At 38.8% G+C, this 17,449-nt stretch overlaps 1 protein-coding gene across 7 annotated transcripts in view; it reads right to left on the bottom strand.

Moving 5' to 3' along the window:
• LOC100164591 (protein grainyhead) overlaps positions 1-17,449 on the bottom strand; it is a 104,969-nt gene that overhangs the window by 22,571 nt on the left and 64,949 nt on the right. For all 7 annotated transcript variants that reach the window (XR_003839114.1, XM_029487916.1, XM_029487917.1 and 4 more), the window contains exons 3-6: positions 13,633-14,049; positions 2,227-3,238; positions 1,317-1,459; positions 382-544 (exon numbers count right to left, since the gene is read on the bottom strand). Coding sequence is in view for 6 of the 7 variants with exons in the window: in XM_029487916.1 (XP_029343776.1) it covers positions 382-544; positions 1,317-1,459; positions 2,227-3,238; positions 13,633-14,049 (1,735 nt within the window). In the remaining variant the exon portion in view is untranslated. The remainder of the gene's footprint in view (positions 1-381; positions 545-1,316; positions 1,460-2,226; positions 3,239-13,632; positions 14,050-17,449) is intronic.

Raw genomic sequence — 17,449 nt, forward strand, 5'->3', positions numbered from 1 at the left:
GCAATAGCGATTTAGCATAATTCAATGTACTGTAAGCAATTATAATACTATCGACTATCGAGCCAATATCTTTGTCAAATATCTATGCAAAAAATATCTTTATAGAACAAGTCGAGAGGTCTGAAAAATGCTGTACTACTTTTATTGATAATAAATTAAATTATTGTCGAGATTCTTAGCTATATTATTTATGATCAAATTCTATTAGTGGTCTGAAGACTAATAAATTATACGCCTGTTTAATACTATATTAGAAGTGAATTGAAAAGTATCACATACGAAGCTTTAAGAGTTTTATTTCCTATGTAAGATATTATACCAAATCCGTGTCTTGGTATTATCACCCCTAACAACATATATATAATTGCCAAAGCGCCTTACCTTGACTGTTTGACTGGTCAATGGTTTATCCGGGTCTGGTATGTACTCCATAGTAATGCCATAAAACTGGCCTTTGTTGATGTACGTCACCCGGTCGTCTTCACGCCTCTGGTTGGTAGAGATCGGGGATTCCAAATAATAGCGGAACCCATAGTTGGAGAATCTATACATAAATACGACGATTATTTTATAAATTTTAACCTTGGTATATTTCATTAACAATAATATTATAATATTTTTCATATCGTATTTTTGTACAGTATACGTACTACATAATATACATTATACTATACACACACATACACCTACGGTGGCTAAAATTGTTCAATGTGGTTTGCTTCCTATAGAAAAAAATTTAACATTTCTGGGGCGTTCCTTATTATTCTTTTAATAATGACATTAACAAACAGACTTATACAGTGCCCAAGAGCGGCTGTTTACAATAAAATATGTCTCTCAGCCACGCCTAAATATTTTCGGTTGAAAAAAAAGAAACACACTAAATTCTCAACCACGGTGGACACTGGACACATCCGGAGGCGTTTGATTAAAATTAGCGTGCAAAGTGGGTCGTCGGATATCTGGCACACGCGGACCGGGGGGCAGACTAAAAGCGTATAAATAAATCTAAAACAGAAAAAAATCTACTGGACGGGAAACTGGTTTGAAAATTTTAACGATGTAGACGAAAATGTCGAAGTCTGAATTTATTACCGTATATGTATATATTTTCGTATACATACGTTGACAAACGCTCTCTCGGAATGACCACGGAAAGTATGTTAAATTATAATTAAAAAAAAATAAAAAAAATACCATCAGAAAACTAGTTGCGAAAGTATCTCTACTCCATCGATCATAACTATTTATTTATTTTTTTGTTTTTTGTCAACTGGCTTTCGGATATTGTTTCCCTTAAAAAAATGTGTTCTTACACTTTTGGTATTTGTATCTTGTCCGCATCGTTTTGCCTGCCAAAGTCGTGCCACGGTCTCGACCGTCCTCCGGTGGGCGTCCGCTGTGCTTGGTGTTCGCCCAACATGCTAGGTGTTTGGCACATCTCATTGTAATCGAAAGACTATATAGGCACAAAACAAATTAAAATAATTATTAGGTATTTTATCGTTAAAAATAAAATTTTGAGACTTTGGAATACGGCTGGGGTGGACATATTATACAATATTCAACACCCCTGGATACCTTCGTTACCTACCAACTAAAACTAACTATAGGTTAGTACCTAACCTAACCTAACCTAACCTAACCTACTAATGTTAAATTTTAAATAAAACTTTTAAGCCAATGCTTGAATACAGTTTAAATACTGCATAATATTTGTGTCTATTATTGAATTGCCACTGCCCAGCCAATTAAGACCGAATGGTTATAAGGATATATATCTAGAAATAGCCAATAGGTATATTTTTTACCTAATATAATTGTTTTCCTTTATTAAATATACACAATTTGTAGATGTACCTTCAGGTAAAACAAAAGAAAGTGCTGATGAAATTATTGTAAAAGAATAACGCTTGTCGGAATAAGCTTGAAAATGTTTAATCTCGAATCTTTATGTATTGTACATTTATACTTATGGTATAAGAAGACTGCCCAAAATATAAAAAAGATAATAATATGTTATTATGTTGTTGTTGTTTACCCGTCAAGTTAATGATAGCAAAACTAAAAATGTTTAAAGTAAACAACCGACAATCGAGATGATTATTATGAAATGGGAAATTATTTTTGGAAGAAGGATTGCTTTGGATAAGAATTGTTTCAATACTCTAAGAATCTATACCACTATAATAATGACTGTCACAAGTATTATATACAATAACACACCTGTTGGATGGCGTTTTGGTCACGTGGTGTGATGGCGTCTGCGCCGATGCCACTATCGGGCGACGGCAGGTCGACGGTGAGTCCGGCTGCTGCGATGACGCCCTTGTTGTGGTACGAGCTTTGTCGGACGTACCGTTCAACAAACGATGCGGTGGCCGCGGCGTTGGACACGGCGCCAGGGTCGGAGGCATCGCCGCCGTAGGAAGACGCGGTCTGCCGGCCACCGCCGCCAGCGCCGATCTGAGAGCCGTACGGACCCGGTTCGGGGCCTCCGCTAGCACCGCCAAAGTACTCGCGGTAAGTGTATGGGTCGGCGAACGGGGTCCGGCCACCAGACGTGGTGATGTAGCCACCTGGGTTGCCAGCACCACCGCCGCCAGACAGCACAGATGACGTGGTGTACTGCTGGTGCTCGTACGAGTTGGGAGACGGCGTACCACTGTCAGCGTGCTGTCCGGTCATGGTGGTGAATATGTGAGTGCCGTACATGGGCTTCAAGCCATCCGGCGTGGCTATTAACTCTATGGCCGGCGGCGGCGGGTTCATCTCAGTGATGAGGGATGACGTGGACGACGGCGTTCCGTTTATCGACCGACTGTTGTGCTGCGGTGAATGGTGTCCACCGCCGTACTCTTCTTTCACGCCGCCCACCGCGTTGTTATTGTTCGCTTGTTGATTGTTATTGTTGTTTACGACGTCCACGACCAGTTGCTGTTGCTGTTGGTCCTGCTGATTGCCGTTGTTACCGGGCGCGACCAACACCACTTTTGGACGTCCTCCGATCGTTTTCAGACCGTCCGCATTGTTGTTACCCTTGTTTGGTGGTCCGCCACCGCGGTGATGGCTCAGGTCCTCGGGCTCCCGCTTAAGCGGTTGCTGGTGCAAGAAAAGTCCCTGCAAATCGCCCAGGTGTCCGGCGCCGATTTCTAGTCCTCCTGGACCCGTGCCGATAAGTCCGTTGGACGGTTTCAACTGTGATGGTAACAGCGAACCATTCGGCGAAGATGTCGTTCTGCGAAGAGACAAACAAATTATTAAAAAAACGTCATATAACAATATATTATTATTACTGTTCAATAAAATACGGTTTTTATTTTCAAAATTATTTCGTTAGTTTTCCATTAAATCGCCGATTGCGTAAAGCCATTAAACCGAAAGAAGGAAAAAAACATGCAGCTCGTAAAACTATGATCTCGTCTCGTTGTTCAGTCGTTGTATTATGCAAATTTAATCGACGCATGGAACATAAATAACCAAAAAAAAAAATAAAAATAACGTCTGGGTCGCTAATTATGACGAGAAATAAAATTAAATAAAATCATCGGCCACTATAAATATCATAAAGTATATTATTATATTATACGAAGACGTGACATGGCGGTTATTCGTATTAACGCAAATTATTATTCCGTCGCTTAGAGTTAATAAATAATAATATATGCACGCGATCGATAAAAAAAGTATACGAACATTATAATAAAACGATAAATCGTCCTAGTGGACGTTGTGTTGCGTTCCGTCGGATTCCGGGCACTCGTATAAGTACCAGGTCAAAAACATGTTTTTTTTTTTTTTTTAATTCCGACGTCACTAGAAATTAGAAAGCCCGGACGACTACACTCCACAATATAATAATATTGTATACGCGTATACGGGGAGACCCGGAACCGTAAAACTCTCGCAAAATATACTAAATCATAATATTTTGTTATACAATCACGACGCGACACAATACCGGTATATTTGTCGATCACGTTGTCACATCAAATTTTACGATTTTACGATTTGAACATTGAAATACGCACGGCCACGGATAGTAATATAATATTATTATTATGTTAACGAACTTGAGGGGAAGGCGGACGAGCGGAACAGTGTCGGCGGCAGTGATGAAAAAGAGAGACGACGACGACGACACACGCGGACCGGCGCGAGATCCCTTCTGTGCACTCAGGGCTCTATTCGTACATATATATAACTATTATTATTACCTAACTACGGGCTGCTCCTACCTGTACACGCACCCAATATCGCGACGTCTCCCGAGAAATTATGCGCACAAACCGGTTTACGAGATAAGAATTTTTTAGCGCATTGTTAAGGGATACATAATATTAATAATAATAGTACATATATAATATAACATTATACGCGTATACAGCGAGTAATATATGTTAACAGCAGGGCCATTGTTACGAAACGTTCATTTAAATATATAACTGTAAGGCATTTTTTAATTAATCTTGATAGTATAAATCCGTTGTAATAAAACATATTCCCACACGTGAGATGTTCGGGTATACTCTATAACACCTATATATAATATACCTAGTATAAGTACCTACCTAATATAACCACCGAACTGTTGTTGCTGCCGTTGCCGGCTCCTCCTCCGAACGGTGGCCAATTATAATATGATTTACGCGGCGAAGATTTCAATTCAGCGATCTCAACGACGCCCGCGAGATATTAATAATGTTTTCTACTCAACCGTAAAAAAAGGCCGCGCCGTTCCGTCTCGTGCGCGCGCCTCCTGATCTACAAGATTCATAGCCTCGCAAAAGGATTGGTGAATTATCGAAAAACATGATAAAATATAGCCACGGTAATAAACGGATGACCCGCGGACAGAGGTCATCGAATAGATAATCGCGTTTTAATGTCCGTCCATAGCGAGACGAATTAATTTTTTCAATTGTCCGTATTATTATTATTATTATATTATTACGATATTATAACATTATATTATTATAAGATCTCCACCGGGCACGATTATTATTATTTTTACAGCCAAAGAGGTCTGTTTAACGCGCATAATTTTATATATATATATTATATCAAACATCTAAATCACGAGTCATGACGATATGATTATTACAAGTGTACGCGATATATAAGTTCCGTCGACGACGTGTAATGCGTTTTTAAACGCATCGTTTTTCTCGGACGAAACTCGTGCAGCGTTTATCGTTAACCACTCACATCAACGGTTATACACACACACACACACACACACAAACAAGTACAGAACCCATCATCATAATAATATAATAATAATATACACATCTGCACTCAACGAGGTGATTAATAATTAGATACGGTGCAGGCGGACGAGATTTCCGCGAGAAACAATTATAATAATATAATAAAATGTGATGGATATCGTTTCCCGGACGCGAGACGTTTTATACCTAAAATATCACTGCTGTTGTACGCATACCAATAATATTATTATGCGTCCCGTTTTGATCGACGTGCAGCTAATAGCGACGACGCAGCCTCTTCAATCGATTGGTCGACCAGATAGATCCGTCCGAACCCCCGTCGATCCCACTCCCATAATAATATATCGAATTACTATTAATATTAAAATATTTGATCACACCACACAGTAACAATGTGGACGGTCGTGCGCACATATAATAATATATATAGGTATATAGGTACACAACAACTAGAACACTTAATACTTAAGACGTATAATTTTTTTTCCATCCTTATAAAGTAGCAGCTACTTCTATATATTAAACCCATATTATTACGTTATTATACGCGTATATATTTTAATTATCATTCTAGTTAATCGATCAACGCGACTACCGGACACTTAATGGTTTTTTAAAAAGCAATAACGCCGCCGTAATAATAATTATAATAATAATCCAATCTCCGTCCCGAAGCTATTTACCAGGATTTTAATAACATGCAGTTGCAGTCGCTATTTACATAATATACATATATTTATGACTTATATTTGGTACCTATACAATATATCTATCAAAATCATGTATATAATAATATAATTTACGTGAGGTATAGAGTTCTGCCAAAATCTGATACAAGTACATAAGTACGCGTTGTCGTAATGGTTTCTCAGTCACAGCGTACACGTGGAGCTACTCGATAACAAGCCGATTTCATTTTAATTACTACCGCGATGTATGTATATATATTTATGCGATGAAATGTATAGAAATTGTGCTAGGAAAAAAATTGTTTCCGTCCAAACAGATTGGTGTTTGAGTAGTACCCGCGGCACAACCTCGGAACGAAGAAATAAAAAATAACAAAAATCTTACACTTATATAGACAACCACACACACATTTCTTGGCTAAGCTCGTACATATTACGATATTATAATATTATTACAGCGTAGGTTTGCAACGTGATAATATATTTTTCGTTTATTATTATGGCTTCACACGGTATTCACAGTAATAACAACGACGCCATATTATGGTAATTGCACTGTGCGGGTTCTGATTTTTTGGTCCAATATGAATGCGTATAATACGTGTAATATAGTATAATATCTATATAATATTATAATTTAAGCTAATACGATAAATATAATAGACGAGGAAGCGGCGTATTAACCATTTATCGGTTTTCGACAAGGTCATCGCAGGAAACTGTTGCATCGAAATATATACGTACACTACACACAAAATTGTTATATACGTATATATATAGATAAATAGGATTGCGACTGCATATATACACTACACCGGACAGGTGTTGGGATCGGTTTCGTTTTACAACACGCACGACAACCCCTTTTTAGCCGTATTCTTACACAATAATACTATATAACAGTACTATATATATATATATATATATATGCGTGTGTGTGTGTGTGTGTGTATACCACCGATATATGGTATAAGGGTGAGCGGCGGCGGCAACCCCTTTGGAAAACATTACGCACCAACGGATTCTTCTAGTTAGTTTATTTTAATAATAAATAATATGATAAAAAAAAAATTAGGGAGACGAACGGCAGCCGACGGTGGCGGCGGCGTCCAAGTGCGTTTGCTCCGGCACCCTTTTCGAATACCCGATTTCCCATCACTTCATTGAGCTTGTCATAATGAACTCGTCACGGCATCACTCACTCGTTCACTCAACGCCACTGCTGTTTTTTTCGGTACGTGTCAATTTACAACCAAACACCACCACCACTACGTTTGTACTACGTTCGTCACACGACCCGACATCGGGTCATTAGTATGTTGTACATAGGTAGATACATATTATATGATATATAATATTATACAAATATTATAAAATAATATATACGCTGCACACTGCGATACGATATTATATTATAGCATAGGTTCAACGCGAGTGTATAGTATATAATATTATATGATTGTCCCCGCGACGACGCGTCCGTGTAACGATTTATTCCATTGATAGTGTAATGAGCGCGAAATTAAAGCGTGTACAAACGCGTGTTTAATATAAAAAAATCGAGTTCAAACGGTGTGAAAGACCTCTCCTCTAAAAGGCATACGGCGGCGAACTGCACGCGTATAATAATATATAAATAAGCACTGCGACACATATACACACATAATAATATACACATATTATATTCATTATATATATATATACATGCTCAGAACCGGATCTGGATATTTGATATCGCGGTACGTCGTAATGTTACACGCGGGACTTGCGTGTCGGATCGTCTATCTTTGCGGCGGCGGTGGCGGTGGTGAGCGATCGAGCGCGCGCGACCGACGACGACAATATAATATATTAGAAAAAAACAGGTTTTAGCCATAAGCTGAAGAACACACACACACACATAAAACGAAATATATAGGTAAGTGAAAAAAAAACGGGCAAAATGAAAAGAAAAAAAAATCAGAAAACTCGCCTTGCCGCAGCATCAGCTTAAACTTGTCAAAAACGCCAAAATTAATGTACCCATTTTATACGTCTGGTTTTCACCATCGAGACGCAGGCGCGCGCGCTCGTTCTTCCCAAATGTCATTGCACAAGTCTAATTAGAAAGTTGTTTCGGTCATCCGCGATCGCGTGTGCATGTATGTGTGTGTAATATATTATATTTGAATATAACACTATTATACCTATATAATATAGGTAAACTCTACACACAACCGCCGCGGCGACGGAGACCGATTTAATCAGTCCTGTTGCTATATGCACTCCTGCGCCGCCACCGCCACATATTTTATAAGAACCCAACCGATAACAGTATTTTTTTTCCGTATAGATAACTTTCTAAGCTACTCTCGATAATTATGCCGATATGTATTATAATAACGGTCATTCCAGCGGTGGCGCTGGATGCGAATAATCGGCATTTTCTTTCCGATTTTTTTTCTGATATACCAGTTATAGGTATATTATAATATTATGGTATATTGTATACTATTCTATAGCTTATATATCAGATGTGGTCGATGAAATAAGTAATAAAATATTATATTTTTAACGGCGGACGTCATCTGCTGCATCAGCTCGTCACATGCACACGCGATCGTGAGCCGATAACGCTTATTGTCGATGACGATATTGACCAATAAAAAACAATCGGCGCTCGAATACACGATGTTTATATTATATGGACGGCCGTAAAAATCCATCGTAACGTAAACATTAAGATCTTCAATCATAATTTAGGACTACTTATTGATTTATATTTATACATGTTGCATCATTGTGTGTATATCATGTGTCGTATATTGCGCGTGTAAAACGATATTTATTGTAATATGTGTTTATATTTTGCAGAATTTAATGCTCTTGGATGAACCTCAGGATGGCATATAATAATATGATATATATGTAAGAGGACCATATTATATTATCATATATATGTATAATATAATACGCCACTGAGATAGCGATCGTCGTGCGATAATAACAGCCGCAACACGGATTGCCTATATTATAATATTGTGGCGATCGAATCGGCGAAATGGGAAAACGACTGCGGAGACGAGGGGCAGCTGCGGTCCTATACAGAGGAAACTTTAACGCACGACCGAACACCGCGATAATCTATCTGTAATAATAAAATAATAATAATATACGCACGTAGGTTTTACTGATCGGATCCGTTGAAAAGACTGCGGCCGAAACTAGCGGAGATATCGCGCGAGCTATATTATATATTATATGAAAAAAAAACCAAACCGTTATAACATAAAAACCATAATATATATTATAATATGGGCAGTGCTACACGTCTGTGGCCTATTCTCGGGGATTGATTTTAGATCTTTATCCCGAACCATTTATAGCACAGCTTTGAACTCGTATAATATCGTATTATCGTTCATTTAAATGCGGCGCTACGATACTGTCTATCACGTCGTGTATAATAGTGTAATAATATATATTAATATATTATATTATTCATGTTATCGTCACATGCATATATCGGCCGTAATGCAGCAGCAGGCGACGAGCGCCCCTCCCAGCCCCCCGTAAATAAACGTACACGGAACTCGGGTGGGCACCACGCCCATCCGGACGAACGCGAGCCAATGCCGAATTAAATGGACTGGAAACCGAGGATGACACCTCACGCACCGTTTAACGACGATGCTTCGGTGGTGGGCTCTCATATATGGAAATTAAAAAAAAATACGTTTCGAAAACATACCAAAATATATTACACTATAGGTAGCTATATATTATACATTAAATGAGTAACGCGCATGCAGGCTACATTTTTTTCTCACGTCTCTTAGTCTTAAATATACGCGAGTCACGTCCGGGAATGCAGACTCCGATTGGTCGTCATGCGCCTCAACCCTATACACACGCTCTGCAAGAGTATATGAGTATTGCAACCACGCTGTATATGCACGGGATGTGAGCGCGAGGGGAGGAGTGGTCCGCGAGCGAGATAATCTTCGGATTTATTCGTCCGTTAAATGTCGACAATTAGACGATGCCGAATATCAGATTTCGGAGACGCTGCAGCCGCGGCGGATATTATAATGTGCTCCATACACAACTGCACGCGCTTGTATAAGACCTCCCGTACGTTATTTTTTAATATACGAACGAGCGTACATTATATAATGCGCACAAACTCGCGGCAGGAACACGTAAAATATTATAATATATAGGAACGTACACAAAAAAAGGGTTGCTCGCGCCCGCGTGCTATGAAATATTACGACGGCCGAATACGTTACGACAATGGGCTATAATTGCGAGCACATAACTACGCGTTATATATTATATAGGACTAGGTAAGGTAGGTGTGTGTGCGTGTACCGTGCCGGGGCTATAAATTATAGATCACGTCCCGCAATAATAATATTATAAATACCCGAGCACAAAAGAACCCGGGGGCCTAATTTTTGTGTGTACGCGCGCGCACGGTATCGTCGTCGTCTCGTAATTCGATATTATTAGTATCAAAGGTCCCGCGAGCCCATCGCGTAGATAAAACAACATTTAAGTAGCTTATTATATAATATAATATCGTCTATATATTATATTGTAAGATACGCGACGAACCGCCGTCGCTGACTTTAGAGTTAATGACGAAGCCGTACGGGTGTAACCCTCTCACGCGACCGAAATATGCGCATCGCATTTCTATGTAACGACAAAAAAAATAATATATTATATAAAAGTAGCGGTGGTTTCTGATTTAAAGAGGCAAAAGACGTATCTCTATTGTTTCTAACCAATTATAAGAAAGAAGGAAAAAACCGAACATAATATTTTTGCGATTCGCCGCAAACCAGATATATTGTGTATAGCCGTGTGGGTATAGTGTCGGTGTCGCAGTGTTATATTTTCAAAACAATAGCGTATAATATTATTATCATTATTAAAATAATATATAATAATAAGTGCTCTCCGGGCACGACTGAATATCAAGTTTTACAAACGTCTGCGTGCACTCGTTAAAAACACATTTCACCGTCTGCAGCGTATACATTTTCGAGTGAAATGTGCAAATATATGTAACGCTTCTTTATACGTATACCTAAAAGTAATATAATATAATGTTTGTATATGTACACATTACTATATGAGTTTCCAGTGATATACAAAAATTAGTCGTTAAACCGATACTCGAAACGTGCATGTCCCGATTAGTAGATAATACATGCATAATTTTTTATTGACAAAAACAGTAATTGATATTAGGCACGATTGTGCAAGTACAAGTACATATTTGTAAGTACATAAAACGTTGCCGGTAATATGATTAAATTACAGTAAGATTATTCGTACTAACGTATTATGCATAATTGATTTAAATATATTATAATATTAAGTACACATAAACATAATAATATATGTACCTATATAGGCAATTTATTTATTTAATAAAAGTGTACCTATTATTATTCATCAATTTGTACGTATTTACAATGTAGGTTTTCCAAACAAATATTATAATATGTATTATAATATGTTTATGGGCGTGTTTACAATTTACCTGAAGTCCTAAGCAATACAATAAATAATATTATTATTAGGCATTTATTGTACTTGTCAAATTTAATTTAGAAATATTGCAGACAAGTACCAACAAGATGTTACAATCTACATCATGGATTAATATTGCGCAGTTAAATATTGTCATATAATATTATATAAATAATATCAACACTAAAATAATGACCAAATAGTTTTTTTTTTTATATTACATTTTCAATTACGGCATTTGTTACGACATATTCTGTAATATTATAAGGTTGAGTAAAGAACAATACTTTATTATGTTGGACAAGTAAAAGGCGTTTCTACCTTTTATAATAATATAATATAACCAGCGCAATATGGAAGAACCCCATTGCTGCAGCTTCAAAGGCTATTATGGAAGAGTAGTGATATACTAAGGTTCTAAAATATAATAGGCTGTGGGGCTATTGTGATCGTTGACTGCCGTTTTCAACATTTATCCAGAAATGAAAGATTTTACATTTTGCACAGAAAATCCGTTTGAATTTTTATCACGCAAGATGCAGTATTTATTGAACATTACGAATATTTACGTTATTAAATATTTAATATTCTATTTTACAGTACTCGCCATGTATAAAACGAACATAATAATACTATTATTGTATACCGCAACCAGGTGTATTTTTACTTGTGGATTTCTAAATGTGGCAAAAACTATATGCCTAGGTGTACCTACATAATATAATATGTTATTCAGCATGATTTACAATATCAGATTATATACATATCAGCACGATAACGTATCTATACATATTACATAATAATATCACCGCAGATATAAGGGATACACACACCATAATATGATATAGGTACGTTGTACGTTAGTTGTCGAACGAAATGCGTGTTATATTCTAACGTCGAGCTATAGACGATGATTAAGATAATAACCTTATGGATTTTGTTTTATAGGTACCTAAATATAGTTAAGCGATGAACTTTATTGCCGTTACACAAGTCGGCCACATAACACGTTAGTGTTGTTTTTATACAAATTAGGCAATAACGATATTATTATTATTAATATAATGTAACGTGAAATAAAATACGCAAATCACCTAAAACGAGTAAACAAACTTCTTAATATTTCACCTAAAACATAATATGTATAAAAATGTGGCTGACGGTAGGTACCTACCTATATAAAAATAATACATATATCTTCAACGTGTATGATATGTCTTACCATTGAGTACCTATATATTTTGACAATATTATACACTCAATGGTATTACGAAAAGTGACGAAATTATAAAAACACCGATTACGCGACTAAGAAGAGTAGTAGTACTCTAATAGTTGTTATTGTTCTAGAAAACTGCAAAACCAAGTTCACGTGGATTTAAAATCATACCTGTTTGCGATCGTAGACGTAATATTATTCTCACCATAAATAATGTTTAACATTTAAAAAACAAACGATACTAATATAAATTTGAGGGCATTACGCAATTGAATATCCTAAATTATTATCAATAACGACGTCGGCGCGATTTGAACATCAGTAACTCATACGATCGTTGACCATAAACCGCGATGTCGGTATAGTTAATAATTAGCGTCAGCGATAACAAAATGAAACGAGGCGCCTATACAAGATGCCCTCGAAAATGTCGTTTTCTTTTAGTATTGCAGTGCACTGTTGCGAGATTACATGGCCATACAATAACTCCACAATCGATGACAACTCGTAAACTTGTTTTTGCCATGCGACACATGCGTAGCCGACGACAAAAAATTCAGCGGCGGAACCCAACCGAATGGCGGAGACAATGCTCTCCTCAATCCTCATAAGCATATTTGTTAAAAAAAGCAAACCTTAAGTATAAGTAAAAATGTTATACACAAATAATAATATATATATATATACATCAAAATAACGGTGTTAAACTTGATTATTATGTTATTTTGTTTTATAATAATAATAATATCAACGATGCATCGTCGTATTCAGTATTTGGTTATTGTGTTATTTTTGAAACACGACAAACGGCCAAGAGACACATGTGCGCATAATTTATTATATTATAGGAAAATGACGAGTTATATAGGCGATAAAAATGTATGAATAAAAAGAGAAGCGGCGGCGGCGGAGGTAGCAGCGGCAGCGGTCACGCAGATTATACGCGCGCGCGCGCTATGACACTTACGGCCATATGTCGGCAAGATGTTTGTCCTTGACGGAGTCGGACAGGTGCGGCAGCTTGTAATACTCGTAGACGAAACTGAGTGGTGCACCGCCCTGGCCCTGTCCCTGGCCCGACTGCTGGCCCTGTTCGTCTCCGGAAGCGCCGCCCGAAATGTTGAGCATGGCTGACGTGGCGGCGGTCAGCGGGTGTTCGTAGTACGATTGCCTCCAGCCACCCGGCTCGGCGGGTTGTTCGGCCACGCCACCACCCCCGCCACCGCCTCCTCCTCCCCCGGCGCCACCACCACCGTTCGTGTCCGAATCGGCCATGCCGTCGTCGCGGTGATGATTGTGTCGCCGGCGGTGGTGATGCTGTCCGTCGCCGTCGACAACGGCGCCGGTGACTTCGTCGTCCTCGCTGCAGCTACCCCGCCGTCTCCTACAAAAACAGCCCGCGAAAAAAAAAACGTCCTCCGTTCAGGTATCACTATCGCACAGGTAGGTAGGTATGTGGGTATACATAAGTTTTAAGGGGTACGCACACAAAAAATAATTATATTATGGAAAGTTTCATTTCTATATATCCCATTATCCTCTGCACACCCAGCGCGCCCTTACGACTGCTGAGCCTTTGCGAATCAAAAACTATGTGAGACCTATTGCAGTCATCGCCGCGTTTTTGTCGAGAAATCTTTATTCAAACGGAAAACGATCGCGTATATTATTATTATTATAAAATACTTGCGGACATATATATATATATTATACCTATAACGATCTCATGATGGAGCGGGGAGGGGAGGCAGGCGTCTAAATGGTGAAAATATGTTATAGATTTCAAACAACTATTGCAGCCGACTTTCACCGCATATTATACGCTATATACGTGTAGGTACGTTTAGGTATGTGTTGTATCGAATACGTGTCCGGGCGGTACATGGCAACACAGATCGGCCGACGAAAGTTCACTCTTTTTCCAGTGAAATCCGCCGATCGATCGCATCTGACAATAGTAAATAATTAACGCGAGATTGTCGTATGATAATGACGACGACGATTTAAACGGAAAGAAGAGATCTAATAGAGATCACATGTAAGTACATACGATACAACAATATTATGTCCGCTACCTATACAGTAAACGACGACGACGGACGAGATCACGAGCGGCGCACGCGTTTCGTGAATGAATCGCGCGGATCGCGGATGAATGACAGCGCATTGTTGTTGCATTATTATTATTATTATTATTACTATTATTATGAGGTAGACGGAGCGATATCCGGCGCCGAGGGGCTCACGTTTGTGCGCGCGCCAGACCGGACCGGTTCGGTTCGATCGACCTGTTCTCGGCGGCGGCTTCCTGCAGTAGACGTATTAAGCCGCTGCAAAACAGAAGACGACGACGACTCTTCCATTCGACGAGGTGATTTATGAAAAACTGTGCCGAAAACAAAGGTCATCGGCGCTCGTCTATTGTCTATACCGGCGGTGCTGGATTATTGTTTTTGGGGGGTCACCCCGTAACATGAATAAGTCGTCACTCGTCCGAAGAACTGGACCAAAGTGCGCCTGACAGACCACGGCTGCGAAACTCGTTCTGCCCGCCCGCCGCCTAACAGAACAACTAACCTGCCGCACCGCACACAACAAATACGGGTGTACGATGATAACCAGTTATTATTGTTATTATATTGTTGTAGTTATTATAGTTGTTGTTGTTGTGTGCGTGTTATATTGTTTGTATAAATAGTATATAATGTTTACCGCCGTGACCTTTGGTCTCGTTAAAAAAAAACTGAACCTGTTGTGCCACTGCACACGCGCGCCGCCAACTGCACCGACTCGACCGACCACGACCACGGTTCCCCAAACGATTTCATTAACAAGTGTCGTCGTCGTTTTCTCGTTTTCCGCTCCACGCTGCCGTGTAAACGCCGCAACCACGTGCAATATCATATTGTTATTATTATCATTATTAATGTATATTTCGCTCGATTGTCGGTATAGTTATGTTAGAAATGCCGGTATATAAGTATATAGTTATGTTATTATTATTACGCGCTTGTTTTTCGTAATGGACCAAAATCGTATTATATCGACGTCATTACGCGGTGTTTTTTAGCCACATATTACTGTACTCGCGTGTAACTACTATATTGAGATAGTCACCATAACATATTCATAGAAATAAATATAGCCCAATCAGGCGACTTGTTCCGCGTTCTTAGTTTCGACGTGGTGATGATAAGGGTGAGTCGGAGATGTGCGTTGTGTGCAGCGGATTGTATGTATGAAGTGGCAAAAAAGTCATCGCATCGACGATGAAGCGATCTCGAAAAAAATTGAAAACCATACAAACAAAAAAAAATCGAGGGACTTGCGACGAATCGGATGTCGGCTCGGAAGACACACGACCCCCCCGGGTGATTAATTATTTTATAAGATTTCCGAATAAATATAGCGCGCGCACCGCACAATGATGCTCGGAGGGAGGGATGAGACAGTGATCGGAGGGCATGAGAACTGCGTTTTGCGCCGACGGGTACATATTATACACAGATATATATAGTATATACTGCACCCCGCGATGCATGGCTTCATCCCGGTCCGTGTTTACATAACCCTTTTGAAAATCATTTACGAAACAGCGGCGGTCTTGCGCAACGAGTGATTTTTTTTTTCGCGATCTATTCATGCGACGACGTTATCGCTGACGACAATGGGTAACCGAGCCTATACACACACTGCACGTGATATATATGTATAATAATGTGTATAGGTATGCCGGGCTCGGGGCTATTTGATGCGAAAAGGATTTAAAGGTCGACATTGACAAATGAGGAGCGCGCCGAGTGCGAGCGCATGTCGCGCGTTTATCACAGTTTCGATATTTGTTTTTTTTCGAGAGCGGGTATTATAATAATGCTTGTGTGTCTGAAGGAGATATAATATATGATGATGCGGCATACGCGCGGATTAGAAGTCGTGTCGTACGATTTAAATATTGCGATTAAAAACAAAATAATAATAATAAACGAAAAAGGTCATATTGTGTGTGCACAGAGTAACGGTTTTTTTATTATTGTTATTTTCACCACCACGATGCTTGAAATTCTCATGATTTCGACAAATATGTTCACGGTTTGTTTACTAGGTATACCCGTACGCCCTTCCTGTAGTAGAGATCGGTCTATACATATTATGCGGTATATAGTCGATAATAAATAGGTCGCCATTTACGAGTTCCCCCAACAGATATCGTCGAAAGTGGAATCTAAGGGTTTCCGAGTAAAAAGATGAAATGATACACACGCTGCAACGTTCCGCACGAAAACCGAAGGTACATTATCCGTAGGACAGAAAAAGGACAACTACCATAATTATACTTAAGAAAACAAACAATGTAATTTTCAAGTAACCGCGGGCGCCGACCGAGTAACGATTTTTTTTTTCTGGTCGTTTTAGGTCTCAGACGGCGCATATATAGGTATAGTATGTATATGGTACGCACGAAAATTAGATATATAATATTTTTATTATATACGTAAACAACAATGTCAGTTTTTTACCGACGATATATTTTTTGATTACTGGTTTTTCGTCGTTTGTCAGCAACCGATCTCATGGGAATTTCCTCGTCGTCGCCATTCGTACATATAGTATAACTACTCGGGTGTGTACTATGTACCTATATTATATACATAGGTGTTCCTATAATATCGTATAGGTGTAATACACACTCACACGCATAAACATATATACATAAATACATATGGATATAAGTACACAGTCGCCGTCGCTGAACAAATGATTTGTGGGAGATAATAAAAAAAAAA

This window comes from Acyrthosiphon pisum, chromosome A1, assembly GCF_005508785.2.
Source record: "Acyrthosiphon pisum isolate AL4f chromosome A1, pea_aphid_22Mar2018_4r6ur, whole genome shotgun sequence".
Taxonomy (NCBI): Eukaryota; Metazoa; Arthropoda; class Insecta; order Hemiptera; family Aphididae; genus Acyrthosiphon; species Acyrthosiphon pisum.